The sequence below is a fragment of the Mobula birostris genome, chromosome 29 (assembly GCF_030028105.1).
Source record: "Mobula birostris isolate sMobBir1 chromosome 29, sMobBir1.hap1, whole genome shotgun sequence".
NCBI classification, from domain to species: Eukaryota; Metazoa; Chordata; class Chondrichthyes; order Myliobatiformes; family Myliobatidae; genus Mobula; species Mobula birostris.
This window is the reverse complement of record NC_092398.1, coordinates 37152602-37174904: the sequence shown is the minus strand read 5'-3', so window position 1 is coordinate 37174904 and position 22303 is coordinate 37152602. Positions and strand designations below refer to the sequence as shown.

Below are 22303 nucleotides of genomic sequence, written 5' to 3'. Positions count from 1 at the left end.
CACTAATGATTCCCATGCAGTCTTGTAAAGAAGAATGGGGAAAAATTGCAGTGTTCAGATGTGCAAAGTTGATACAGAGCTGCAAACCTACCACACAGACTCAAGGCTCTAAGTGCTGACAGAGGCACATCAAATAAACACTGGCTTGAAGGGGGTGAGTAATTATGCAATCAATTATTGTGTTTAATAATTGTACTGTAATAAATTTAGACCAATTTGTAGAAATTTGTTTTCACTTTGACACAAGAGAGTCTTTTCTGTTGATCAGGGTCAAAAAAGCAAAATTAAATCCACTGTGGTTCATTGTTGTAAAACAATAAAACATGAAAACTTCTGGGGGGGGGGTGAATACTTTTTATAAGCTCTGTATATTTATTGTATATTCATGATTATTGTGTTGTTTATCTTACTGTGTTTTTTTGTGCTGTATCAGATCTGGAGTAACAATTGTTTTGTTCTCCTTCACATTTGTTCAGAGTTCAAAAGTAAACTTATTATCGAAGTACATATATATCACCCACTTAAAACTCTGAAATTTGTTTTCTTGCAAGCATACTCAATAAATGCTCAATAGAATAATAACCATAACAGAACCAATTAAAGACCGCACCAATTTGGCTGTTCAACCAGTGTGCAAAAGACAACAAACTGTGCAAATACAAAAAGAATGGATAATAATCAATAAATATTGAGAACATGAGACGAAGTGTCCTTGACAGTGTGTCCATAGGTTGTGGAAACATTTCAGTAATGAAGTGAGTGAAGTTATTCCCTCTGGTTCAGGAGCCTGTTGGTTGAGGGATAATAACTGTTCCTGAACCTTGTGGTGTGGGTCCTGAGGCTCCTGTACCTCCTTCCTGATGGTAGCAGTGAGAAGAGAGCATGGCGTGGATGGTGGGGGTGCTTGATGATGGATGCTGCTTTCCTGTGACAGTGTGCCATGTAGACGTGCTCAACGATGGGGAAGGCTTTACCTGTGATGTTCCGGGCCATATCCACTACTTTTGTAGAATTTTCTATTCAAAGGCATTGGTGTTTCCATACCAGGCTGTGATGCAACCAGTCAATATACTCTGCACCACACATCGATATAGAAGTCTGTCAAAGTTTTAGATGTCATTCCAAATGTTTACAAACTCTTAGGGAAGGAGAGGCTTTCTTCACTATTGTACTTAACAGTGTATTGTACTTTCTGTGCTTTTTTCACTATTGTACTTAACAGGACAGGGTCTCTGAAATAATCACACTCAGGAATTTAAAGTTGCTGAACCTGACGCTCTAGTGAGGAGCGGCTCATGGGCCTCTGAAGTCAATAATCAGCTCCTTGGTCTTGCTGACATTGAGTGAGAGGACAATTTACAATGACCAGTTCACCGACTAACTGGTACGTCTTCGGACTGGGGGAGGAATCCGGAGCACCCGGGGGAAACCTATGTGGTCTCGGGGAGAATGTTTTAAAGACTGCACTGGAATTTAACTCCAAACTCCGAAACCCAGAGCTGTAATAGCATTGTGCTAACTGCTACACCAGTAGCTCTTTAACTGATTGAGGGAGGCAGGGGAGACAGGGCTGGTTTAAAAAGGAATGGAAATCCTCACCTACCCATACATTGTTGGCCCTCACTAAGCCTCTTCAGTAAGCTACAGGACGCAAAAATCAGTCTTTCCTTTAATAAAAGACCTGATGGCAAGGATGCATGACTGCAAACATGAAGGAGGCATGCTAGTGGCAAAATTTCATTAGAAGTTTGAGGAGATTTGCTAAGGCAACAAAGACTCTTGTAAGTTTCTAAGATGTGTATTCTGACTGGTTACCTGGTTCTTTAGCCAGAGGGTGATGAATCTGTGGAATTCATCGCCACAGACAGCTGTGGAGGCCAAATCATTGGGCATATTTAAAGCGAGTTTGATAGGTTCTCGATTAGTAAGGGTGTTAAAGGTTATGGTGAACAGGTAGGAGAATGGGTTTGAAAGGGACAATAAGTCACCATGATAGAACGGCAGAGTAGACTCGATGGGCCGAATGACATAATTCTGCTTTTGTGTCCTATGGTCTGGAGGCTCCAATGCACAAGATTGTAAGAGACTGGGAAGGTTTGTAGACTCAGCCACTCCATCACAAGCGCTTTGGTTTGTGACTCCAAAGCATAAACTGAAAGGAAAACACAGGACCAGGAATCACTTGTGCTTGTTTTGTTTTTACTTTACTTAAGTGTGCAAGTATGATGTGGTGGCATAATAACGCATGCCATTCCCATACTTTTACATATAACCCATAATAAATTAAGTAAACAAATAAAGCTTAATCAAACAACACATTTAAAAGATGATCAAATATTATTGAAATACTAAGTACACAACACTCCTCTCTGCTTTGCTATGAACTCCAACTCAATATAAAATCAAATCAGAATCCCACATCAGAATCGGGTTTATCATCACTCACATATGTCATGAAACTTTTTTGGGTGGCAGCAGTACAGTGTAATACATTAAATTACTGCAGTACCATGCAGAAGTCTTAGGCACCCTAACTATATATATGTGCCTAAGACTTTTGCACAATACTGTTGTAATTACACAGTACTGCTGCCACAAAAAAACACACACAAATTTCATGACATATGTGAGTGATGATAAACCTGATTCTGATATGGGTCTCTATCGGTGACTGAGAGTGGTATTATTCTAATTTCAATATTGGTTTGATGGTGACTTTAAAGTCATTACTGATCCATTCTTCTTGGCTGGAAACACTAACATTGCCAATGGGCACCACTCAACCTTGGAAAGAATTCCTTCAGCCTCCGTGCAATCTAGCTCACTGGCTACTTTTAATCACAGATGGAATAATGATCTGGACTTCTATCTAAAACTTGGGCATGGCATTTTCATTTCACACTATTTTACCTTTGATATGTTTGAGTTTTCCAAAGCCGTCCTTGAACACTGCTGTGACATCATCCAGAACCTTTCTTAATTTGCTTTCACTTGACTCTATTGCAACGGTAGGTTCCATCGTTTGAATCTGCACGCCCAGTTACCAAGCTCCCTACGGCGCTTGAAGGAGATTGAAGGAAAACGAGGCAGCGATGGCGCCGTGTGTTTCCCAGCAAGCAACGCGAACAGAAAGGATGCCATCCTTAATCAGGATGGGCGCTGCGCTTGCGCGTTGGGCGGGAGGGGGAGGGTAGGCGAGGCGCGTGCGCGCTGGAGGCTCGTCCTGACCCGAGCAGGAGGAGGTGAGTGCGACTCCAGAGGATCGGGAACGCGATGTTGGGAGCCGGGCGGGAGGAGCGGAAGTGAGGGGACGATGGGTGTTGCATCAGGACGCGATCCTTCCCTTCCCGCCGCCGACCGTCGAGGGACCCCCCCCAGAACACACACCTGTCAATTACTTCTCTCACGCGCTCTTAGCGTGGCCGCCGTCCAATGGTAAGGAGGGGCGGAGGAACGCGATAGGTGATTGGAGGAGAGCCATTCGGGAGGCGGGATGAGTGACCGCACCCCCCCCCCCCTTCTATCTTAATAAGAAAGGCCGGGTCTGCAGGATTGGGGGCCGCTCAGCCCGTCAAGCTGATAGCCCAGGTTGTATCTATCAGATCTTGGCTTTCACCTGGGAAACAGGAGGCTGTTGAGTCCTTGTCTGGATAGGATGAGGCAGTTCTACCATACTGGGGATAATTTGGTCCCTCGAGAGACAAGAGGGAGCAGCTCAGCCTATTTGTGTATAGCACAAGACACCGGCCCGTCTGGCTGTTCTGGAAAGGCAGTCATCTGTTCAAGGAGCTCGGGAGGGAGAAAGGGAGCTCGCTGAGTGTCTCACCCAAGGTTGTTGCCTCAAGATGGTGAAATGCTGGGGGTCAGGGCACAGTTAATGGCAGGACTCCCACCCAGCTCCCCTATCTCTCTCACCTCTCCCCTGCCTCCGTCCCCTCCTAGCCATCTCCCTCCCATCTCCCTATTCTCCTTCCCAACTCCCCTGTCTCTCTCCCCTCTCCCCCTCCCCATCTCTCCCCCTCCCCATCTCTCCCCCTCCCCATGTTTCTCCCCTCTCCCCCTGTATCTCCACCCTCCCCCCTCCCCCCTCCCCATGGCTCTCCCCTCTCCTCCTCCCCGTGTCTCTCCCCCTCCCCATTTCTCCCCCTCCCTCATCTCTCCCCTCTCCCCCTGTATCTCCCCCTCCCTGTGTCTCTCCCCTCTCCCCCTCCCTCCCCATGTTTCTCCCTCTCCCCCCATATCTCTCCCCTCCCCCGTGTCTCTCCCCCCTGCATCTCTCCCCTCTCCCCCCGAATCTCTCCCTTCTCTGGTGTTGGAGGGAAAGGCAGAAATCTCTACCCCTCCCCTCCCCTCCCATGTCTGCCACTGACTGGTCAATCCCTCCCTCTCAAAAATGGAGACTTCCCACCAAACCCCCAAACCCTCCCCCTCCCACCCCCCACCCAACCACATTCTGGTGCAGCATTCCTGATGACGTCTCCTCCTGTTGCCACAGACAAAAGATCCGGAATGTCGAGCCACAAGGTGGGCAAGCTCGTGGCGAGGACGTGTGCCCTCTTCCTCTGTGACATGCAGGAGAAATTCCGCCAGAGCGTGGTGTATTTCCCACAGATAGTCTCTGTGGCTGCCAGGATGCTCGAGGTGAGGAGGAGGTGGACGGAGGGAAGACCATAAGACATAGGAGCAGAATTAGGCCATTCAGTCCATCAAATCTGCTCCACCATTTCAACATGGCTGAACCCTATACACCTGCCTCCTCGCCATATCCTTTGGTGTCCTGCCCGATCAGGAAATTATCAGCTTCCGATTTAAATATACCCACCAACTCAGCTTCCACTGCAGTCTGTGGCAGAGCATTCCACAGATTCACCACTCTCTGGCTAAAAACAAAAATCCTCCTTATCTCTGTTCTAAAAGGTCACCCCTCTATTCTGAGACTCTGCCTTCTAGTTCTGGATACCCCCACCAGAGGAAACATCCTCTCCACATCCACTCTATCTAGTCCTTTCAACATTCGGTAGGTCTCAATCAGATCCCCCCACATTCTTCTAAATTCCAGTGAGTACAGGCCCAAAGCTGCCAAATGCTACTATTATGTTAACCCCTTCATTCCCAGAATCATCCTTGTGAACCTCCTCTGGACTCTTTCCAATGACAACACATCCTTTCTGAGATATGGGGCCCAAAACTGTTGACAATACTCCAGTGCAGCCTGACTAGTGTCTTATAAAGGCTCAGCATTATTTCCTTACTTTTATATTCTATTCCCCTTGAAATAAATGCCAACATTGAATTTGCCTTCTTTACAACAGACTCAACCTGATGTTTGAATTTCTCTCCATTTAGATAATAGTCCACACTATTGTTCCTTTTACCAAAACGCATTATCACACATTTCCCAACACTGTACTCCACCTGACACTTTTTTGCCCATTCTTCCAATTTGTCTAAGTCCTGCTGCAAACACATTGTTTCCTTAGCACTACCCACCCCTCCACCTATCTTTGTATCATCCACAAATGTTGCCACAGAGCCATCAATTTCATTATCCAAATCATTGACAAACAAAGTGAAAAGTAGTGGCCCCAATACTGACCCCTGAGGAACACCACTAGTCTCTGGCAGCCAACCAGAAAAGGCCCCTTTATTCCCACTTGTTGCCTCCTGCCTGTCAGCCATTCCGCTATTCATGCCAGTATCTTTCCTGTAACACTATAGGAGTTTATCTTGTTAAGCAGCCTCGTGTGGCACGATCAAACGCCTTCTGAAAATCCAAGTAAATGACATTCACTGCCTGTGCTTTGTCCACCCTGCTTGTTACTTCTCGAAGATTTGCCAGGCAAGATTTCCCTTTACGGAAGCCATACAGACTTTGACTTATTTTATCATTGGTCTCTAAGTACCCTGAAACCTCATCCTTAATTATAGATTCCAACGCTTTCCCAGCCACTGAGGTTCGGCTCACTGGCCTAACCTCTTCTTTCTTTTGCCTTCCTCCCTTCTTAAAGAGTGGAGTGACTTTTCCAATCTTCCAGTCCTCCGGGACCATGCCAGAATCAACTGGTTCTTGAAAGATCATGACCAATGCATCCGTTATCTTTTCAGCAACCTCTCTCAGGTTTCTGGGATGTAATCCATCTGGTCCAGGTGACTTATCCACCTTCAGACCTTTCAGTTTGCTTGGCACTTTTTCCTTGTAATAGCAATGGCACTCACTCCTGCTCCCTGACACTCATAGATCTCTGGCACACTGCTAGTGTCTCCCACAGTGAAGACTGATGCCAAACACCTGTTAAGTTCATCAGCCATTTGTTTGTCCCCCCATTATTACCTCTCCAGCATAATTTTTCAGTGGTCCAATAACAACTCCCACCTCTCTTTTACTCTTTATATAACTTTTAGTATCCTTTTTTAAATTAATGGCTAGTTTGCGCTCATTATTTCATCTTCTCCCTTCTTATGGCTTTTTTAAGTTGCCTTTTGTTGGATTTTAAAAGCTTCCCAATCATCCAATGTCCCAGTCATTTTTAAACCTTTCCTTGGCTTTTATGCAGTCCTTAACTTCCCTTGTTAGCCATGGTTGCCTACCCCTGCCATTTGAGAACAACTTCTGTGGGACAAATCTATCCTGTGCCTTGTGAACTATTCCCAGGAACTTCAGCCACCCCTACTCTGCAGTCATTCCTGCCAGTGTCCTCCTCCAATCCACCTGGGCAAGATAGTCTCTCATGCCTCTGTAATTCCCTTTGTTCCATTGCGATACTGATTCATGGGACTTGTGCTTTTCCCTCTCAAATTGCAGTATGAATTGAATCATATTATCATCACTGTCTCCTAAAGGTTCCTTTACATTAAGCTCCTTAATAAAATCTGGATTATTACACAACACCCAATCGAAGATGGCCTTCCTCCTAGTCGGCTTTAGCTCAAGCTGCTCTAAAAAGCCATCTCAAGGGTATTCTCTTGTGATCCAACACCAACCTGATTTCCCCAACCTCTTGCATATTGAAGTCCCCCATTACAATTATCTCATTACCCTTATTACATGTCCCTTCCAGCTCCCTTTGCAATCTCAACCCCATATCTTGGCTACTATTTGGAGGCCTATATATGATTCCTGTAATTTTTTTTTACCCTTGCAGTTTCTTAACTTCACCCACAAAGATTAAACATTCTCTGACCCTATGTCACCTCTTTCTGCAGATGTAATTCCATCTCTTACCACTCTGCTGCTCCAATATGTCGTTTCGATACAAGCTCCCAACTGTGGCCTTCTTTCAGCCATGGCTCAGTGATGCCCACAACGTTGTACTGCCCAATCTCTAATTGCGCCATGCGTTCCTCCACCTCTTTCCAAATGCTGTGTACACTTAAATACGGCACCTTCAGTCCGGCATTCTTCGCCCTGATGGAGATTGCCTCTGTGGTACAACTTAACTCGTTGCTTTGTCTGCATTTGTACCCAATCATTGGCTTGTCCTTCCTTACATTCATCTTACATCCATCGTCTACTCGTAAACCTGCTGGCTCATCCTCAGCTCTCTCACACTGGAAGGGAGGGATGGAGGGAAGGTGGGAAAGAGGGGGGATGATAGGAAAGAGAGAGGGATGGAGGGGTGGGAAAGAGGAGTTGGAAGAAGATTGGTGAGAGGATGGAGGGAAGGTGAAATAAGGGGGAGAAATGGGACAGTGGGAAAGAGGGTCTGAAGGGTGGGTGAGGAGGAGGAAGGGAGGAGATGGAGGGAAAGTGAGAGAGAAGAGGAGAGGAAGATGAAAGAGGAGATGGAGGGAAGGTGAAAGATATTTAATGGAGCGAAGGTGAAAGAGAGGAGAGGAAAGATAGTGCTGTTGTATCTCTCTTTATTTTCTGATCCTTAGGGGTCCTCCGGGAGTCAAGAATGACAGTTAGTTTTAATTGCAAGATTTCAGCTTATTTTAGAGTACATACAAATACTCATCAAACTAAATAAAGAGCTGAGAAATGATGGAATGGATGTGAAGGCAAAAGGAATAAAGAAGCCAAGATGGCACCTCTGAAAAATCCATCACTTTTATAATAAGATAAGAATAAACTAGTTAATAGGCTACATAATTAAAACAGTGACATCACGTGGGTGATGTGCTAATACTTAGCCAATGAAAAATAAGACAGGTGATAAACTGTTAGTTTAGCTGATACAGGTGCCTTATTGGAAATCCTTGGGGCCAGTTGCATTTCGGAATTCAGAATTTTACGGATTTCAGAATCCCTCCTTATTGGTTCTGGGACCCCCCCCTCCCCCCACGGATACCACAAACACGTATGCTCAAGTCCCTTATTTAACCTTCGTGCAGTGGACTTTAGGACCCAGCGGAGCTCCAGACCTACGCACATCCTCCCGTATACTTTAAATCATCTCTAGATTACTTATAATACCTAATACAATGGAAATGCTATGTAAATAGTTGTTATACTGTATTGTTTAGGGAGTAATGACGAGAAAAAAACATTCACTAAAACATAAAAATATACAGCTTCAAACGAACCGAATCAAACACATGGTAAATGACTTTTTGGAATAAATGTAGAACGTCACTGTCACTATAAAACTTCAGTAACTTGTCTTTCTGTTTATTTAATCATACACAGTGGTAGTTCCGACACCATATTCTTCAGTAAGACGCCGCACAGACACACCACGATCAAGCTTCTGCAATAACTCCACTTTCTGCGTCATTGATAGAGAAGATTCCTTCTCTTTTTCTCATTGTTACCCATAGGAGTATCTTTTTTTTAGATTATGAGAACACTCAGTCCTCTTTTATTGTCATTTAGAAATGCATACATGCATTAAAAAATGATACAATGTTTCTCCAGAGTGATATCACAGAAAACAGGACAAACCAAAGACTAACACTGACAGAACCACATAATTATAACATATAGTTACAGCCGTGCAAAGCAATACCATAATTTGATGAAGAACAGACCATGAGCACAGTAAAAAAAAAACGTGCAGCTCTTTTTGACATTTTCACAGTGAAATTAAACACAAAGTCAACAGTGAACACAAAATATCAGCGAACAGCAAATGCACGTGTAACCAGTACGAGCGCTGAGCCACAACTGATGTCTGGCGGCCTCTGCTAGTGCTGCCACGTCACACCTGAGTGACATCAGCTGTCGGCGTAAAAAACTTCGATTTTTGGAGCTCTTTAGATTTCAGAATTTCGGATAAGGGATTGTGGACCTGTAGACCACTTTCTGCCAGTAAGTGTGAAAAATATGAGTTTGTTAAAAAGCACAAATCTTATAAAAAATAGTGGTTTCCAATGGAGGGAAGAGGAGATGGAGGGAGGGAGGGACGAGTGGAAGTGAGAAAAAAAGCAGCCAGTGATAACAGACTGTCTGATTTAGGTCCTGAGACCTTAACTGTCTCTCCCTCCCTTAACAGGGTGCCAGAGCCCTGGAAATCCCCACCATCATCACGGAACAGTACCCTCAGGGGCTGGGACCCACTGTTCCGGAGCTTGGAGCCCAAGACCTGAGGAAAATCAGCAAGACCTGCTTCAGTATGCTGTGTCCTGAGGTGGAGAGAGAGCTTGATGCCCTGCCAGGGCTACAGTCTGTCCTGCTGTGCGGCATCGAGACACAGGCCTGTATAATGGTCAGTATGGAGGGGGCTTCACCCTGTGTCTGACCCCAGGAGTGTGTGATGGGATGGTGTGGAGGGAGTTTCACTCTGTGTCTCACCCCGGGAGTGTGTGATGGGATGGTGTGGAGGGAGCTTCACCGTGTCTGACCCCAGGAGTGTGTGATGGGATGGTGTAGAGCGAGCTTCACTCTGTGTCTGACCTGGGAGTGTGTGACAGGATGTTGCAGAGGGAGCTTCATTCTACGTCTGACCTCAGGAGTGTGTGATGGGATGGTGTGGAGGGAGCTTCACTCTGTGTCTGACCCTGGGAGTGTGTGATGGGACGGTGTGGAGGGAAATTCACTCTGTGTCTGACCCTGGGAGTGTGTGATGGGACGGTGTGGAGGGAGCTTCACTCTGTGTCTGACCCCGGGAGTGTGTGATGGGATGGTGTGGAGGGAGCTTCACTCTGTGTCTGACCCTGGGAGTGTGTGATGGTACCGTGTGGAGGGAGATTCACTCTGTGTCTGACCCCGGGAGTGTGTGATGGGACGGTGTGGAGGGAGATTCACTCTGTGTCTGACCCTGGGAGTGTGTGATGGGACGGTGTGGAGGGAGCTTCACTCTGTGTCTGACCCCGGGAGTGTGTGATGGGACGGTGTGGAGGGAGCTTCACTCTGTGTCTGACCCCGGGAGTGTGTGATGGGACGGTGTGGAGGGAGCTTCACTCTGTGTCTGACCCCGGGAGTGTGTGATGGGACGGTGTGGAGGGAGCTTCACTCTGTGTCTGACCCCGGGAGTGTGTGATGGGACGGTGTGGAGGGAGCTTCACTCTGTGTCTGACCCCGGGAGTGTGTGATGGGACGGTGTGGGGGGAGCTTCACTCTGTGTCTGACCCTGGGAGTGTGTGATGGTACCGTGTGGAGGGAGATTCACTCTGTGTCTGACCCCGGGAGTGTGTGATGGGATGGTGTGGAGGGAGATTCACTCTGTGTCTGACCCTGGGAGTGTGTGATGGTACCGTGTGGAGGGAGATTCACTCTGTGTCTGACCCTGGGAGTGTGTGATGGGACGGTGTGGAGGGAGATTCACTCTGTGTCTGACCCCGGGAGTGTGTGATGGGACGGTGTGGAGGGAGTTTCACTCTGTGTCTGACCCCGGGAGTGTGTGATGGGACGGTGCGGAGGGAGCTTCACTCTGTGTCTGACCCCGGGAGTGTGTGATGGGACGGTGTGGAGGGAGATTCACTCTGTGTCTGACCCCGGAGTGTGTGATGGGACGGTGTGGAGGGAGCTTCACTCTGTGTCTGACCCCGGGAGTGTGTGATGGGACGGTGTGGAGGGAGATTCACTCTGTGTCTGACCCCGGAGTGTGTGATGGGACGGTGTGGAGGGAGCTTCACTCTGTGTCTGACCCCGGGAGTGTGTGATGGGACGGTGTGGAGGGAGATTCACTCTGTGTCTGACCCCGGGAGTGTGTGATGGGACAGGGCAGAGGGAGCCTCACCTTGTAACTGACCCTGGAAACTTGTGGTGGGACAGTGTAGGAGTTTTACTCTGTAACTCCCAGCAGTCCCTACACTCCACAGTCCCCTGTTCAGACTCCTCTTTCCTTCACCTCCTCATCCCAGAGGGCTAAAGAAATTGAGCATGTCTCCATCGACCCGCACCAATTATTTATCGATACACAACGGAAAGGATCCGATCCAGATGCGGCATAGTTTCAGAATTAGAATCAGGTTTATTATCACCAGCATGTGTTGTGAAATTTGTTAACTTAGCAGCAGCAGTTCAATGTAATACACGATAATATAGAGAGAAAAATATCCAATCAGAAATCAGATGGCAGAGGGGAAGAAGCTGTTCCTGAATTGTTGAGTGTGCGCCTTCAGGCTTCTGTACCTCCTTCCTGACATTAACCATATAAACCATATAACAATTACAGCACGGAAACAGGCCGTCTCAGCCCTTCTAGTCCATGCCAAACTCTTACTCTCACCTAGTCCCACCATCCTGCACTCATCCCATAACCCTCCATTCCTTTCCTGTCCATATATCTATCCAATTTAACTTTAAACGACAACATCGAACCTGCCTCAACCACTTCTGCTGGAAGCTCGTTCCACACAGCTACCACTCTCTGAGTAAAGAAGTTCCCCCTCATGTTACCCCTAAACTTTTGTCCTTTAACTCTCAACTCATGTCCTCTTGTTCGAATCTCCCCCACTCTCAATGGAAAAAGCCTATCCACGTCAACTCTATCTATCCCCATCATAATTTTAAACACCTCTATCAAGTCCCCTCTCAACCTTCTACGTTCCAAAGAATAAAGACCTAATCTGTTCAACCTTTCTCTGTAACCTAGGAGATGAAACCCAGGCAACATTTTAGTAAACCTCCTCTGTACTCTCTCAATTTTATTGACATCTTTCCTATAATTCGGTGACCAGAACTGTACACAATACTCCACATTTGGCCTTAACAATGCCTTGTACAATTTTAACATTCCATCCCAACTCCTATACTCAATGCTCTGATTTATAAAGGCCAGCATACCAAAAGCTTTCTTCACCACCCTATCCACATGAGATTCCACCTTCAGGGAACTATGCACCACCAGGAGAGAAGGAGGGAGAAGAGAAATGCGGTAGTCGTGGGGGATTCCATAGTCAGGGGAACAGACAGGAGATTCTGTAAGCCTGACAGAGATACCCGCATCGTGTGTTGCCTCCCAGGTGCCAGGGTACAGGATGTCTCGGATCAGGTCCTGAATATTCTGAAGGGGGAGGGTGAGCAGCCAGTTGTCTTGGTACATGTTGGTACCAATGACATAGATAGGACGAAGGAGGAGGTCCTGAAGAGAGATTTCCAGGGGTTAGGAAGGAAGCTGAGAAGCAGGGCCTCCAAGGTGTTAAACTCGGGATTGCTACCTGTGCCACGTGCTAGCAAGGGCAAGAATAGTCGGATCAGGCAGATGAATGCGTGGCTGAGAGACTGGTGTAGGGGGCAGGGCTTCAGGTTCTTGGATAATTGGGATCTCTTCTGGGGGAAGTACGACCTGTTCAAAAAGGACAGGTTACACCTGAACCCGAAGGGGACCAATATCCTGGCAGGAAAGTTTAATAGTGCTGTTAGGGAGGGTTTAAACTAATTTGGCAGGGGGATGGGAACCAGAATGATAGAGCGGAGGAAGGGGAAAACAGAAATAAATCTAAGATAGTGAGCAGTAAAGATGTCAGGAAAGACAGGCAGGTGATGGGGCAAATTTGTAGCCATTGGGATGAGTTACAGTGCAATAAAGTTGCAGTGAAATCAAAGCAAAAATTATCAAATACTGGTCTTAAGGTGTTGTACTTAAATGCACGCAGCATAAGGAATAAGGTGGATGATCTTGTACAGCTACAGATTGGCAGGTATGATATTGTGGCCATCACTGAGACATGGCTAAAGGATGCATGTCTCTGGGAGTTGAACATACAAGGATACACGGAGTATCGGAAGAATAGGAAGGTAGGCAGAGGGGGAGGCATGGCTTTATTGGTAATAAATGATATTGAATCATTAGAAAGAGGTGATATAGGATCGGAAGGTGCAGAATCTTTATGGGTTGAGCTAAGAAATAGCAGGGGTAAAAGGACCCTGATGGCAGTTATTTATAGGCCTCTAAACAGCTGCAGGGATGTGGACTACAAATTACAACAGGAAATAGAAAAGGCTTGTCAGAAGGGCAGTGTTATGATAATTGTGGGGGATTTTAACATGCGAGTGGATTGGGAAAATCAGGTCAGTACTGGATCTCAAGAGAGAGAATTTGTAGAATGTCTGTGAGATGGCTTTTTAGAACAGCTGGTTGTTGAGTCCACCAGGGGATCGGCTGTACTGGATTGGGTATTGTGTAATGAGCCGGAGGTGATTAGAGAGATTGAGGTGAAGGAACCCTTAGGAGGCAGTGATCATAACATGATTGAGTTCACTGTGAAATTTGAAAAAGAGAAGCCGAAATCTGATGTGTCGGTATTTCAGTGGAGTAAAGGAAATTACAGTGGCATGAGAGAGGAACTGGCCAAAGTTGACTGGAAAGGGACACTGGCAGGAAAGACAGCAGAGCAGCAGTGGCTGGAGTTTATGCAAGAAATGAGGAATGTGCAAGACAGGTATATTCCAAAAAAGAAGAAATTTTCGAGTGGTAAAAGGATGCAACCATGGTTGACAAGAGGAGTCAAAGCCAAAGTTAAAGCAAAGGAGAGGGCATACAAGGAAGCAAAAATTAGTGGGAAGACAGAGGATTGGGAAGTTCTTAAAACCTTACAAAAGGAAACCAAGAAGGTCATTAAGAGAGAAAAGATTAACTATGAAAGGAAGCTAGCAAATAATATCAAAGAGGATACTGAAAGCTTTTTCAAGTATATAAAGAGTGAAAGACAGTTGAGAGTAGATATAGGACCGATAGAAAATGATGCTGGAGAAATTGTAATGGGAGATGAGGAGATGGCAGAGGAACTGAACGAGTATTTTGCATCAGTCTTCACTGAGGAAGACATCAGCAGTATACCGGACACTCAAGGGTGGCAGGGAAGAGAAGTGTGCGCAGTCACAATTACGACACAGAAAGTACTCAGGAAGCTGAATAGTCTAAGGGTAGATAAATCTCCCGGACCAGATGGAATGCACCCTCGTGTTCTGAAGGAAGTAGCTGTGGAGATTACAGAGGCATTAGTGATGATCTTTCAAAAGTCGATAGATTCTGGCATGGCCAGAACACTGGAAGATTGCAAATGTCACTCCGCTATTTAAGAAGGGGGCATGGAGGCAAAAAGGAAATTATAGACCTGTTAGCTTGACATCGGTGGTTGGGAAGTTGTTGGAGCCGATTGTCAAGGATGAGGTTACAGAGTACCTGGAGGCATATGACAAGATAGGCAGAACTCAGCATGGATTCCTTAAAGGAAAATCCTGCCTGATAAACCTATTACAATTTTTTGAGGAAATTACCAGTAGGCTAGACAAGGGAGATGCAGTGGATGTTGTATATTTGGATTTTCAGAAGGCCTTTGACAAGGTGCCACACATGAGGCTACTTAACAAGATAAGAGCCCATGGAATTACGGGAAAGTTACATACGTGGATAGAGCTTTGGCTGATTGGCAGGAAACAGAGAGTGGGAATAAAGGGATCCTATTCTGGTTGGCTGCCGGTTACCAGTGGTGTTTCACAGGGATCAGTGTTGGGGCCGCTTCTTTTTACATTGTACATCAACGATTTGGATTATGGAATAGATGGCTTTGTGGCTAAGTTTGCTGACGATACAAAGATAGGTGGAGAAAACAGAGAGTCTGCAGAGAGACTTGGATAGATTGGAAGAATGGGCAGAGAAGTGGCAAATGAAGTACAATGTTGGAAAGTGTATGGTTATGCACTTTGGCGGAAAAAATAAATGGGCAGACTATAATTTAAATAGGGAAAGAATTCAAAGTTCTGAGATGCAATGGGACTTGGGAGTCCTCGTACAGGATACCCTTAAAGTTAACCTCCAGGTTGAGTCAGTAGTGAAGAAGGCGAATGCAATGTTGGCATTCATTTCTAGAGGAATAGCGTATAGGAGCAGGGATGTGATGTTAGGCTCTATAAGGCACTGGTGAGACCTCACTTGGAGTACTGTGGGCAGTTTTGGTCTCCTTATTTAAGAAAGGATGTGCTGACGTTGGAGAGGGTACAGAGAAGATTCACTAGAATGATTCCAGGAATGAGAGGGTTAACATATGAGGAAAGTTTATCCGCTCTTAGACTGTATTCCTTGGAGTTTAGAAGAATGAGGGGAGACCTCATAGAAACATTTCGAATGTTGAAAGGCATGGATAGAGTGGATGTGGCAAAGTTGTTTCCCATGATGGGGGAGTCTAGTACGAGAGGGCATGACTTAAGGATTGAAGGGCGCCCATTCAGAACAGAAATGCGAAGAAATTTTTTTAGTCAGAGGGTGGTGAATCTATGGAATTTGTTGCCATGGGCAGCAGTGGAGGCCAAGTCATTGGGTGTATTTAAGGCAGAGATTGATAGGTATCTGAGTAGCCAGGGCATCAAAGGTTATGGTGAGAAGGCGGGGGAGTGGGACTAAATAGGAGAACGGATCAGCTCATGATAAAATGGTGGAGCAGACTCGATGGGCCGAATGGCCTACTTCTGCTCCTTTGTCTTATGGTCTTATTATTCCTAGATCCCTGTGTTCTACAGCATTCTTCAATATCCTACCATTTACCATGTATGTCCTATTTTGATTAGTCCTACCAAACTGTAGCACCTCACATTTTTCAGCATTAAACTCCATCTGCCATCTTTCAACCCATTCTTCTAACTGGCCTAAATCTCTCTGCAAGCTTTGAAAACCTACTTCATTATCCACAACTCCATCTATCTTAGTATCATCTGCATACTTACTAATCCAATTTACCACCCCATCATCCAGATCATTAATATATATGACAAACAACATTGGACCCAGTACAGATCCCTGAGGCACACCGCTACACACCGTCCTCCAATCTGACACAAGGTTATCCACCACTACTCTCTGGCGTCTCCCATCCAGCCACTGCTGAATCCATTTTACTACTTCGATAGTAATGCCTAACGTTTGAACCTTCCTAACGAACCTTCCGTGTGGAACCTTGTCAAAGGTCTTACTGAAGTCCATATAGACAACATCCACCGCTTTACCCTCGTCAACTTTCTTAGTAACCTCATCAAAAAATTCAGTAAGATTTGTCAAACATGACCTTCCACGCACAAATCCATGTTGACTGTTCCTAATCAGATCCTGTCTATCCAGATAATTACATATACCATCTCTAAGAATACTTTCCATCAATTTACCCACCACTGACATCAAACTCACAGGCCAATAATTGCCAGGTTTACTCTTAGAACCCTTTTTAAACAATGGAACCACATGAGCAACACACCAATCCTCCAGCACCATCCCCGTTTCTAATGACATTTGAAATATTTCTGCCGGAGCTCCTGCTATTTCCACACTAAATTCCCTCAAGGTCCTGGGGAATATCTTGTCAGGACCCAGAGACTTATCCACTTTTATATTCCTTAAAACCACCAGTACTTCCTCTTCTTCAATTGTCATACTTTCCATAACTACCCTTTTTGTTTCCTTTACCTTACACAATTCAATATCCTTCTCCCTAGTGAATACTGAAGAAAATCTCCCCCATTTCTTTTGGCTCCGCACATAGCCGTCCACTCTGATTCTCCAAGGGACCAATTTTATCCCTCACTATCCTTTTGCCACTAACATAACTGCAGAAACCCTTTGGATTTATTTAACAATGAGACAATGAGAAGAGTATATGTTCTGGGTGATGGGGGTCCTTAATAATGGCGTCCACAGTCATAGGTATAGGGGGAGTAAAGCAGTGGGCTAAGCACACACACCTGAGTTGTGCCAGTGTTGATCGTCAGCAAGGAGGAGATATTATCACCAAACCGCACAGATTGTGGTCTTCTGGTTAGGAAGTTGAGGATCCAATTGCAGATGGAGGTACAGAGGCCCAAGTTTTGCAGCTTATCAATCAGGACTGTGGGAATGAGAGTGTTAAATGCTGAGCAAAAGTCAATGAACAGCATCCTGACATTGGTGTTTGTATTGTCCAGACGATCTAAAGCCATGTGAAGAGCCATTGAGATTGCGTCTGCCATTGACCTATTGTGGCAATAGGTAAATTGTAGTTGGTCCAGGTCCTTGTTGAGGCTGGAGTTCATTCTAGCATTACATCACCATAGATGTGAATGTGACTGGGTGATAGTCATTAAGGCAGCTCACATTACTCTTCTAAGGTACCGGTAGAATTTTGCCTTTTGGAACTTCCGACCGTAGCAGTGAGAGGTTCAGACGGTCTCAGCCTGAGCACACACCCTTCAGCATCAGCGGCTCCACAGTGGAGAGAGTGGAAAACATCAAGTTCCTTGGGGTGCAGATCTCAGACAATCTCACCTGGTCCAGGAACACCACTGAGATCGTGAAACGGGCCCAGCAGAGATTGCACTTTGTGAGGAAGCTTAAACAAGCATCACTCCCCACTAGCATCTTAACTACATTCTACAGAGGCGTGGGTTGAGAGTGTGCTGACCTTTAGCATCACAACCTGGTACTCCAGCTGCAGTGCTGTCGACAAAAAAGCCTTACAGAGGGTGGTTAGGGGAGCAGAGAAGGTTATTGGGGTCTCCCTACCTTCTGTCCAAGACCTCTTTCAGAGTCGATGCCTCCAGAAGACACGGTACATCATTAAAGACCCCTCACACCCTCTCCATGAACTGTTTGTTCTTCTGCCATCAGGCAAACGTTACAGGAGCATCAAAACTAAAACCACAAGGCCACTAAACAGCTTCCTCCCACAGGCAGTCAGACTGCTAAATAGCTGCTCTACCTGACTCTGCTTTGGACACTTTTAACTTGCACTGGACACTTATAACTTGATTTTAACTGACATGTGGCTGTTATGTTTTACTATTTATTGTTATGTTTATTATTTAGTGTTGCATTTGTTATGTTATGATTGCACTGCTCCTGGGAAACGCTGTCTCATTCTGCCCTGCAGAGCTGATGTACGGTTAGAATGACAATAAAGTTTTTTGAATCTTGAATCTTTGAAAACATCCTTGAATACCCATGCCAGTTGGTTGGCACAGGTTTTCAGAGCCCTGTTACCTTGTGAGGGTTCACCCTCCTTAAAGACAATTGGCCTCCAAGACAGAGATCACAGGGTCACCGGCTGTAGCAAGAATCTTCACAGTTGTAGTTGTGTTCTCCCTTTCAAAGTGGGCATAGAAGGTGTTGAGTTCATCTGGTAGTGAAGCATCGCTGCGATTCATGCTATTGGGTTTCACTTTGTAGGAAGTGATGTCTTGCAGTCCCTGCCAGAGTTGCCGTGCAACCGATGTCATCTCCAACCTCGTTCAAAATTGTCTCTTCCCCCTTGAAATAGCCCTCCACAAATCATAGGTGGTTTTCTGGTACAGGCCTGGGTCGCCAGACTTGAATGCCACAGACCTGGCCTTCAGCAGACGACGTACCTCCTGGTTCATCCACGGCTCTTGGTTTGGGAATGTGCAGTAAGTCTTTGTAGACACACACTCATCCACACAGGTTTTAATGAAGTCAGTAGCAACTATAACATACTTATCCAGATTCAAAGATGAATCCCTGAATACAGTCCAGTCCACCGATTCAAAGCAATCCTGTACTTCCCTTGTCCAAACCTTCTCGGTCCTCATTGCTGGTGCTGCAGTCTTCAGTCTCTGCCTGTACTCAGGGAGTAGAAGTACAGCCAGGTGATCAAACTTTCCAAGGTGTGGGTGTGGAACAGCACGGTAGGCATTCTTCTTGGTGGTGTAGCAATGGTAGTGTGTTGTTTCCTCTGGTATTGCAAGTGATCTGTTGATGGTAATTATTTTGTGACAGTTTTAAGATGGTCTGGCTAAAATCCCCCAAAACAATGGTGAAGGTGCCAGGGTATGGTGTTTCATGCACGTTGATCCCACTGCTCAGATCAACTACGGTCTGTTTGACATTGGCTTGAGGCTCAATACAGCAAATGCTTTGCCTGAGACCACAAGAAATCACAACTCAGCACATCACAGAAATCAGCCACCCCTCCATAGACTCTCTCTACACTTCCTGCAGCCTGGATAAAGCAGACAGTATAATCAAGGACCTCACCCACCCCTTACATTCTCTCTTCTCCCCTCTCCATCAGGCAGAAGATACAAAAGCCTGAGAGCACGTCCCACCAGGCTCGAGGACAGCTTCTACCCCGCTGTTATCAGACTATTGAACAGTCCCCCAGTACGAGGACAGCTTCTACCCCGCTGATATCAGACTATTGAACGGTCCCCCAGTACGAGAACAGCTTCTACCCCGCTGTTATCAGACTATTGAACGGTCCCCCAGTACGAGGACAGCTTCTACCCCGCTGTTATCAGACTATTGAACGGTCCCCCAGTACGAGGACAGCTTCTACCCCGCTGTTATCAGACTATTGAACGGTCCCCCAGTACGAGGACAGCTTCTACCCCGCTGTTATCAGACTATTGAACGGTCCCCCAGTACGATAAGATGGACTCTTGACCTCACAATCTACCTCGTTGTGACCCTTGCAGCTTATTGTCTGCCTGCACTGCCCTTTTTCTGTAACTGTAACACTTTATTCTGCACTCTGTTATTGTTTTCCCTTGTTCTACCTCAGTGCACTGTGTAATGATCTGACCTGTACGCAAGACAAGATTTTCACGGTACGTGTGACAATGATAAACCAGTTCTAATAATACCCAAAACTAAACTCTCTTCCAGAGCACAGCGTTGGACCTTCTTGAGAAAGGCCTCGATGTCCATGTGATTGCAGATGCCTGCTCCTCACGTAGGTGAGAAACGAGGACTACTGGGGAGTCAAAGCATCCCAATCCATAGCACAGAAACAGGCCCAACTTGCCAGTCCCATCTGTCCCCCTTCCTATCCACGTACCTGTCTGTGGACCTTTTAAACGTTGTTACTGTTCCTGCCTCAACCACCTTCCTCTGGCAGCTCGTTCCATAGACAAACCACCCTCTGGATGAAAAAGGGTGGTTTGCCCCTCAGATCCCTATTAAATCCCTTCCCTCCCTCTCACCCTAAATCTGTGCCCTCTGGTTCTTGATTGCCCAGCCTTTGGGGGAAAAGACTGTCACATTCACCCTGTCTGTGCCCTTTGGGGTTTTATACACCTCTGTCTTCACTCTGAGTGTTCATACACTTCTGTAAGGTCAGTGCTCAGTCTCCTCCACTCCAAGGTATAAAATCCCAACCTGTCTCTCTAGAATGCAGTCCCACGAGTCCCATCCTCGTAAATCTCCTCTGCATTCTTTCCAGTCCAGTGGCATCTTTCCTACAGCAGGGCAACCAGAACAAAACTCAGTACTCCCAAGTGTGGCCTCACCGAGGTCTTGTACAACTACAAAATAACGTCCCAACTTCTGTACTCAGTGCCCTGACTGATGAAGTCCAGCGTGCCAATCGCCTTCTTCACTGCCCTGTCCACCTGTGACTCCACTTTCAGGGAACCATGTCCCTGTACCCCAGGGTCCCTCTGATCTACAACACTCCCCTGGGTCCCAGTCTACCTGTGACTCCACTTTCAGGGAACCATGTCCCTGTACCCCTGGGTCTCTGTTCTACAACACTCCCCTGGGTCCCAGTCTACCTGTGACTCCACTTTCAGGGAACCATGTCCCTGTACCCCTGGGTCCCTCTGATCTACAACACTCCCCTGGGTCCCAGTCTACCTGTGACTCCACTTTCAGGGAACCATGTCCCTGTACCCCTGGGTCTCTGTTCTACAACACTCCCCTGGGTCCCAGTCTACCTGTGACTCCACTTTCAGGGAACCATGTCCCTGTACCCCTGGGTCCCTCTGTTCTACAACACTCCCCTGGGTCCCAGTCTACCTGTGACTCCACTTTCAGGGAACCATGTCCCTGTACCTCTGGGTCTCTGATCTACAACACTCCCCAGGGTCCCTGTCTACCTGTGACTCCACTTTCAGGGAACCATGTCCCTGTACCCCTGGGTCTCTGTTCTACAACACTCCCCTGGGCTCCTGCCATTAACTGTGAGAGTCCAACCCTGGTTTGAGTTCCCAGACACAATACCTTGCACTGAGCTGAATTAAACTGCATTTGCCATTCCTCAGCCCACTTCTGGAGTGGATGGAAACAACTCCTATGATTTTTGACAATACTCTTCACTGTCTACCATATCATTGACTCCTGAGTCCTTAGCTCTCCTCTCCCTCAGATCTCTCCAGACTTTAGATCTGTTTATGGCAGGGAGCGGCTTCCTCATGTAAGTGAGCAGTGGGTGTAGTCAGAGCTTGTCAAACAGGAATAGGAGCAGATAGAAGGGGGGAGTGGCCCTAAATTGATATCACTACTAGTGGGGGATGGGGAAGGATAGGCACATCTGGTCGGGAAAGATCCTGTCTTGAAATTGATGAAGAGTAGAATTGGAATCTGGGAAGTGTATGAGGGAAGCAAGATCGAGATATTTGAAGGTGGGGGGGTTCATTGCGTGGGCAAGTTTGGTGAAGTGGGGGAGCCCGGGAGAGGCTGACAATGAAGGCAAAAAAGGGTTGGATTAGAATCAGGATTAGACTCTGAAGTGAAGTGGGGGTGGTGGGACCGAGACCCAGATTGAATTATGCATGACACGGTCTCTTCCAGCCAAGTAGACAGACTCCTGGCGCTTTCCAGAATGCGGCAGAGTGGGGCATTCATCACCACAAGCGAGGCAGCTCTCCTACAGCTCCTGTCCGGTGCAAAGCACCCGAAGTTCCGAGAGGTAAGGGACCCTGTGTACCCTCCACCTGGGTCAGATCTACACCAGGACATCGTGTACAGTTCCTCTCTCCGTATCTCTGAGTCAGACCCACACCGGGAGCACCGTGCACAGTTCCAGTCTCCCTATCCCTGGGTCAGACCCACGCCGGGAGCACCGTGCACAGTTCCAGTCTCTCTATCCCTGGGTCAGACCCACACCGGGAGCACCGTGCACAGTTCCAGTCTCCCTATCCCTGGGTCAGACCCACACCGGGAGCACCGTGCACAGTTCCAGTCTCCCTATCTCTGAGTCAGACCCACACTGGGAGCAC

At 46.7% G+C, this 22303-nt stretch overlaps 1 protein-coding gene and 1 long non-coding RNA gene across 5 annotated transcripts in view; one reads left to right on the top strand and one right to left on the bottom strand.

The window, feature by feature from the left end:
• The window catches only part of LOC140189962 (uncharacterized), a 10565-nt gene extending 7278 nt beyond the window's left edge, over positions 1–3287 (bottom strand). For both annotated transcript variants that reach the window (XR_011883515.1, XR_011883516.1), the window contains exon 1: positions 2911–3287. This is a non-coding gene — a long non-coding RNA (uncharacterized lncRNA). The remainder of the gene's footprint in view (positions 1–2910) is intronic.
• The window catches only part of isoc2 (isochorismatase domain containing 2), a 29039-nt gene continuing 9920 nt past the window's right edge, over positions 3185–22303 (top strand). Inside the window, exons 1-5 of one of the 3 annotated variants that reach the window (XM_072246335.1) lie at positions 3185–3242; positions 4496–4641; positions 9435–9647; positions 19971–20041; positions 21876–21993. In XM_072246335.1, the coding sequence (XP_072102436.1) occupies positions 4510–4641; positions 9435–9647; positions 19971–20041; positions 21876–21993 (534 nt within the window). In that variant the 5' untranslated portion in view covers positions 3185–3242; positions 4496–4509. The other 2 variants (XM_072246336.1, XM_072246337.1) reach the window with 2 other exon arrangements.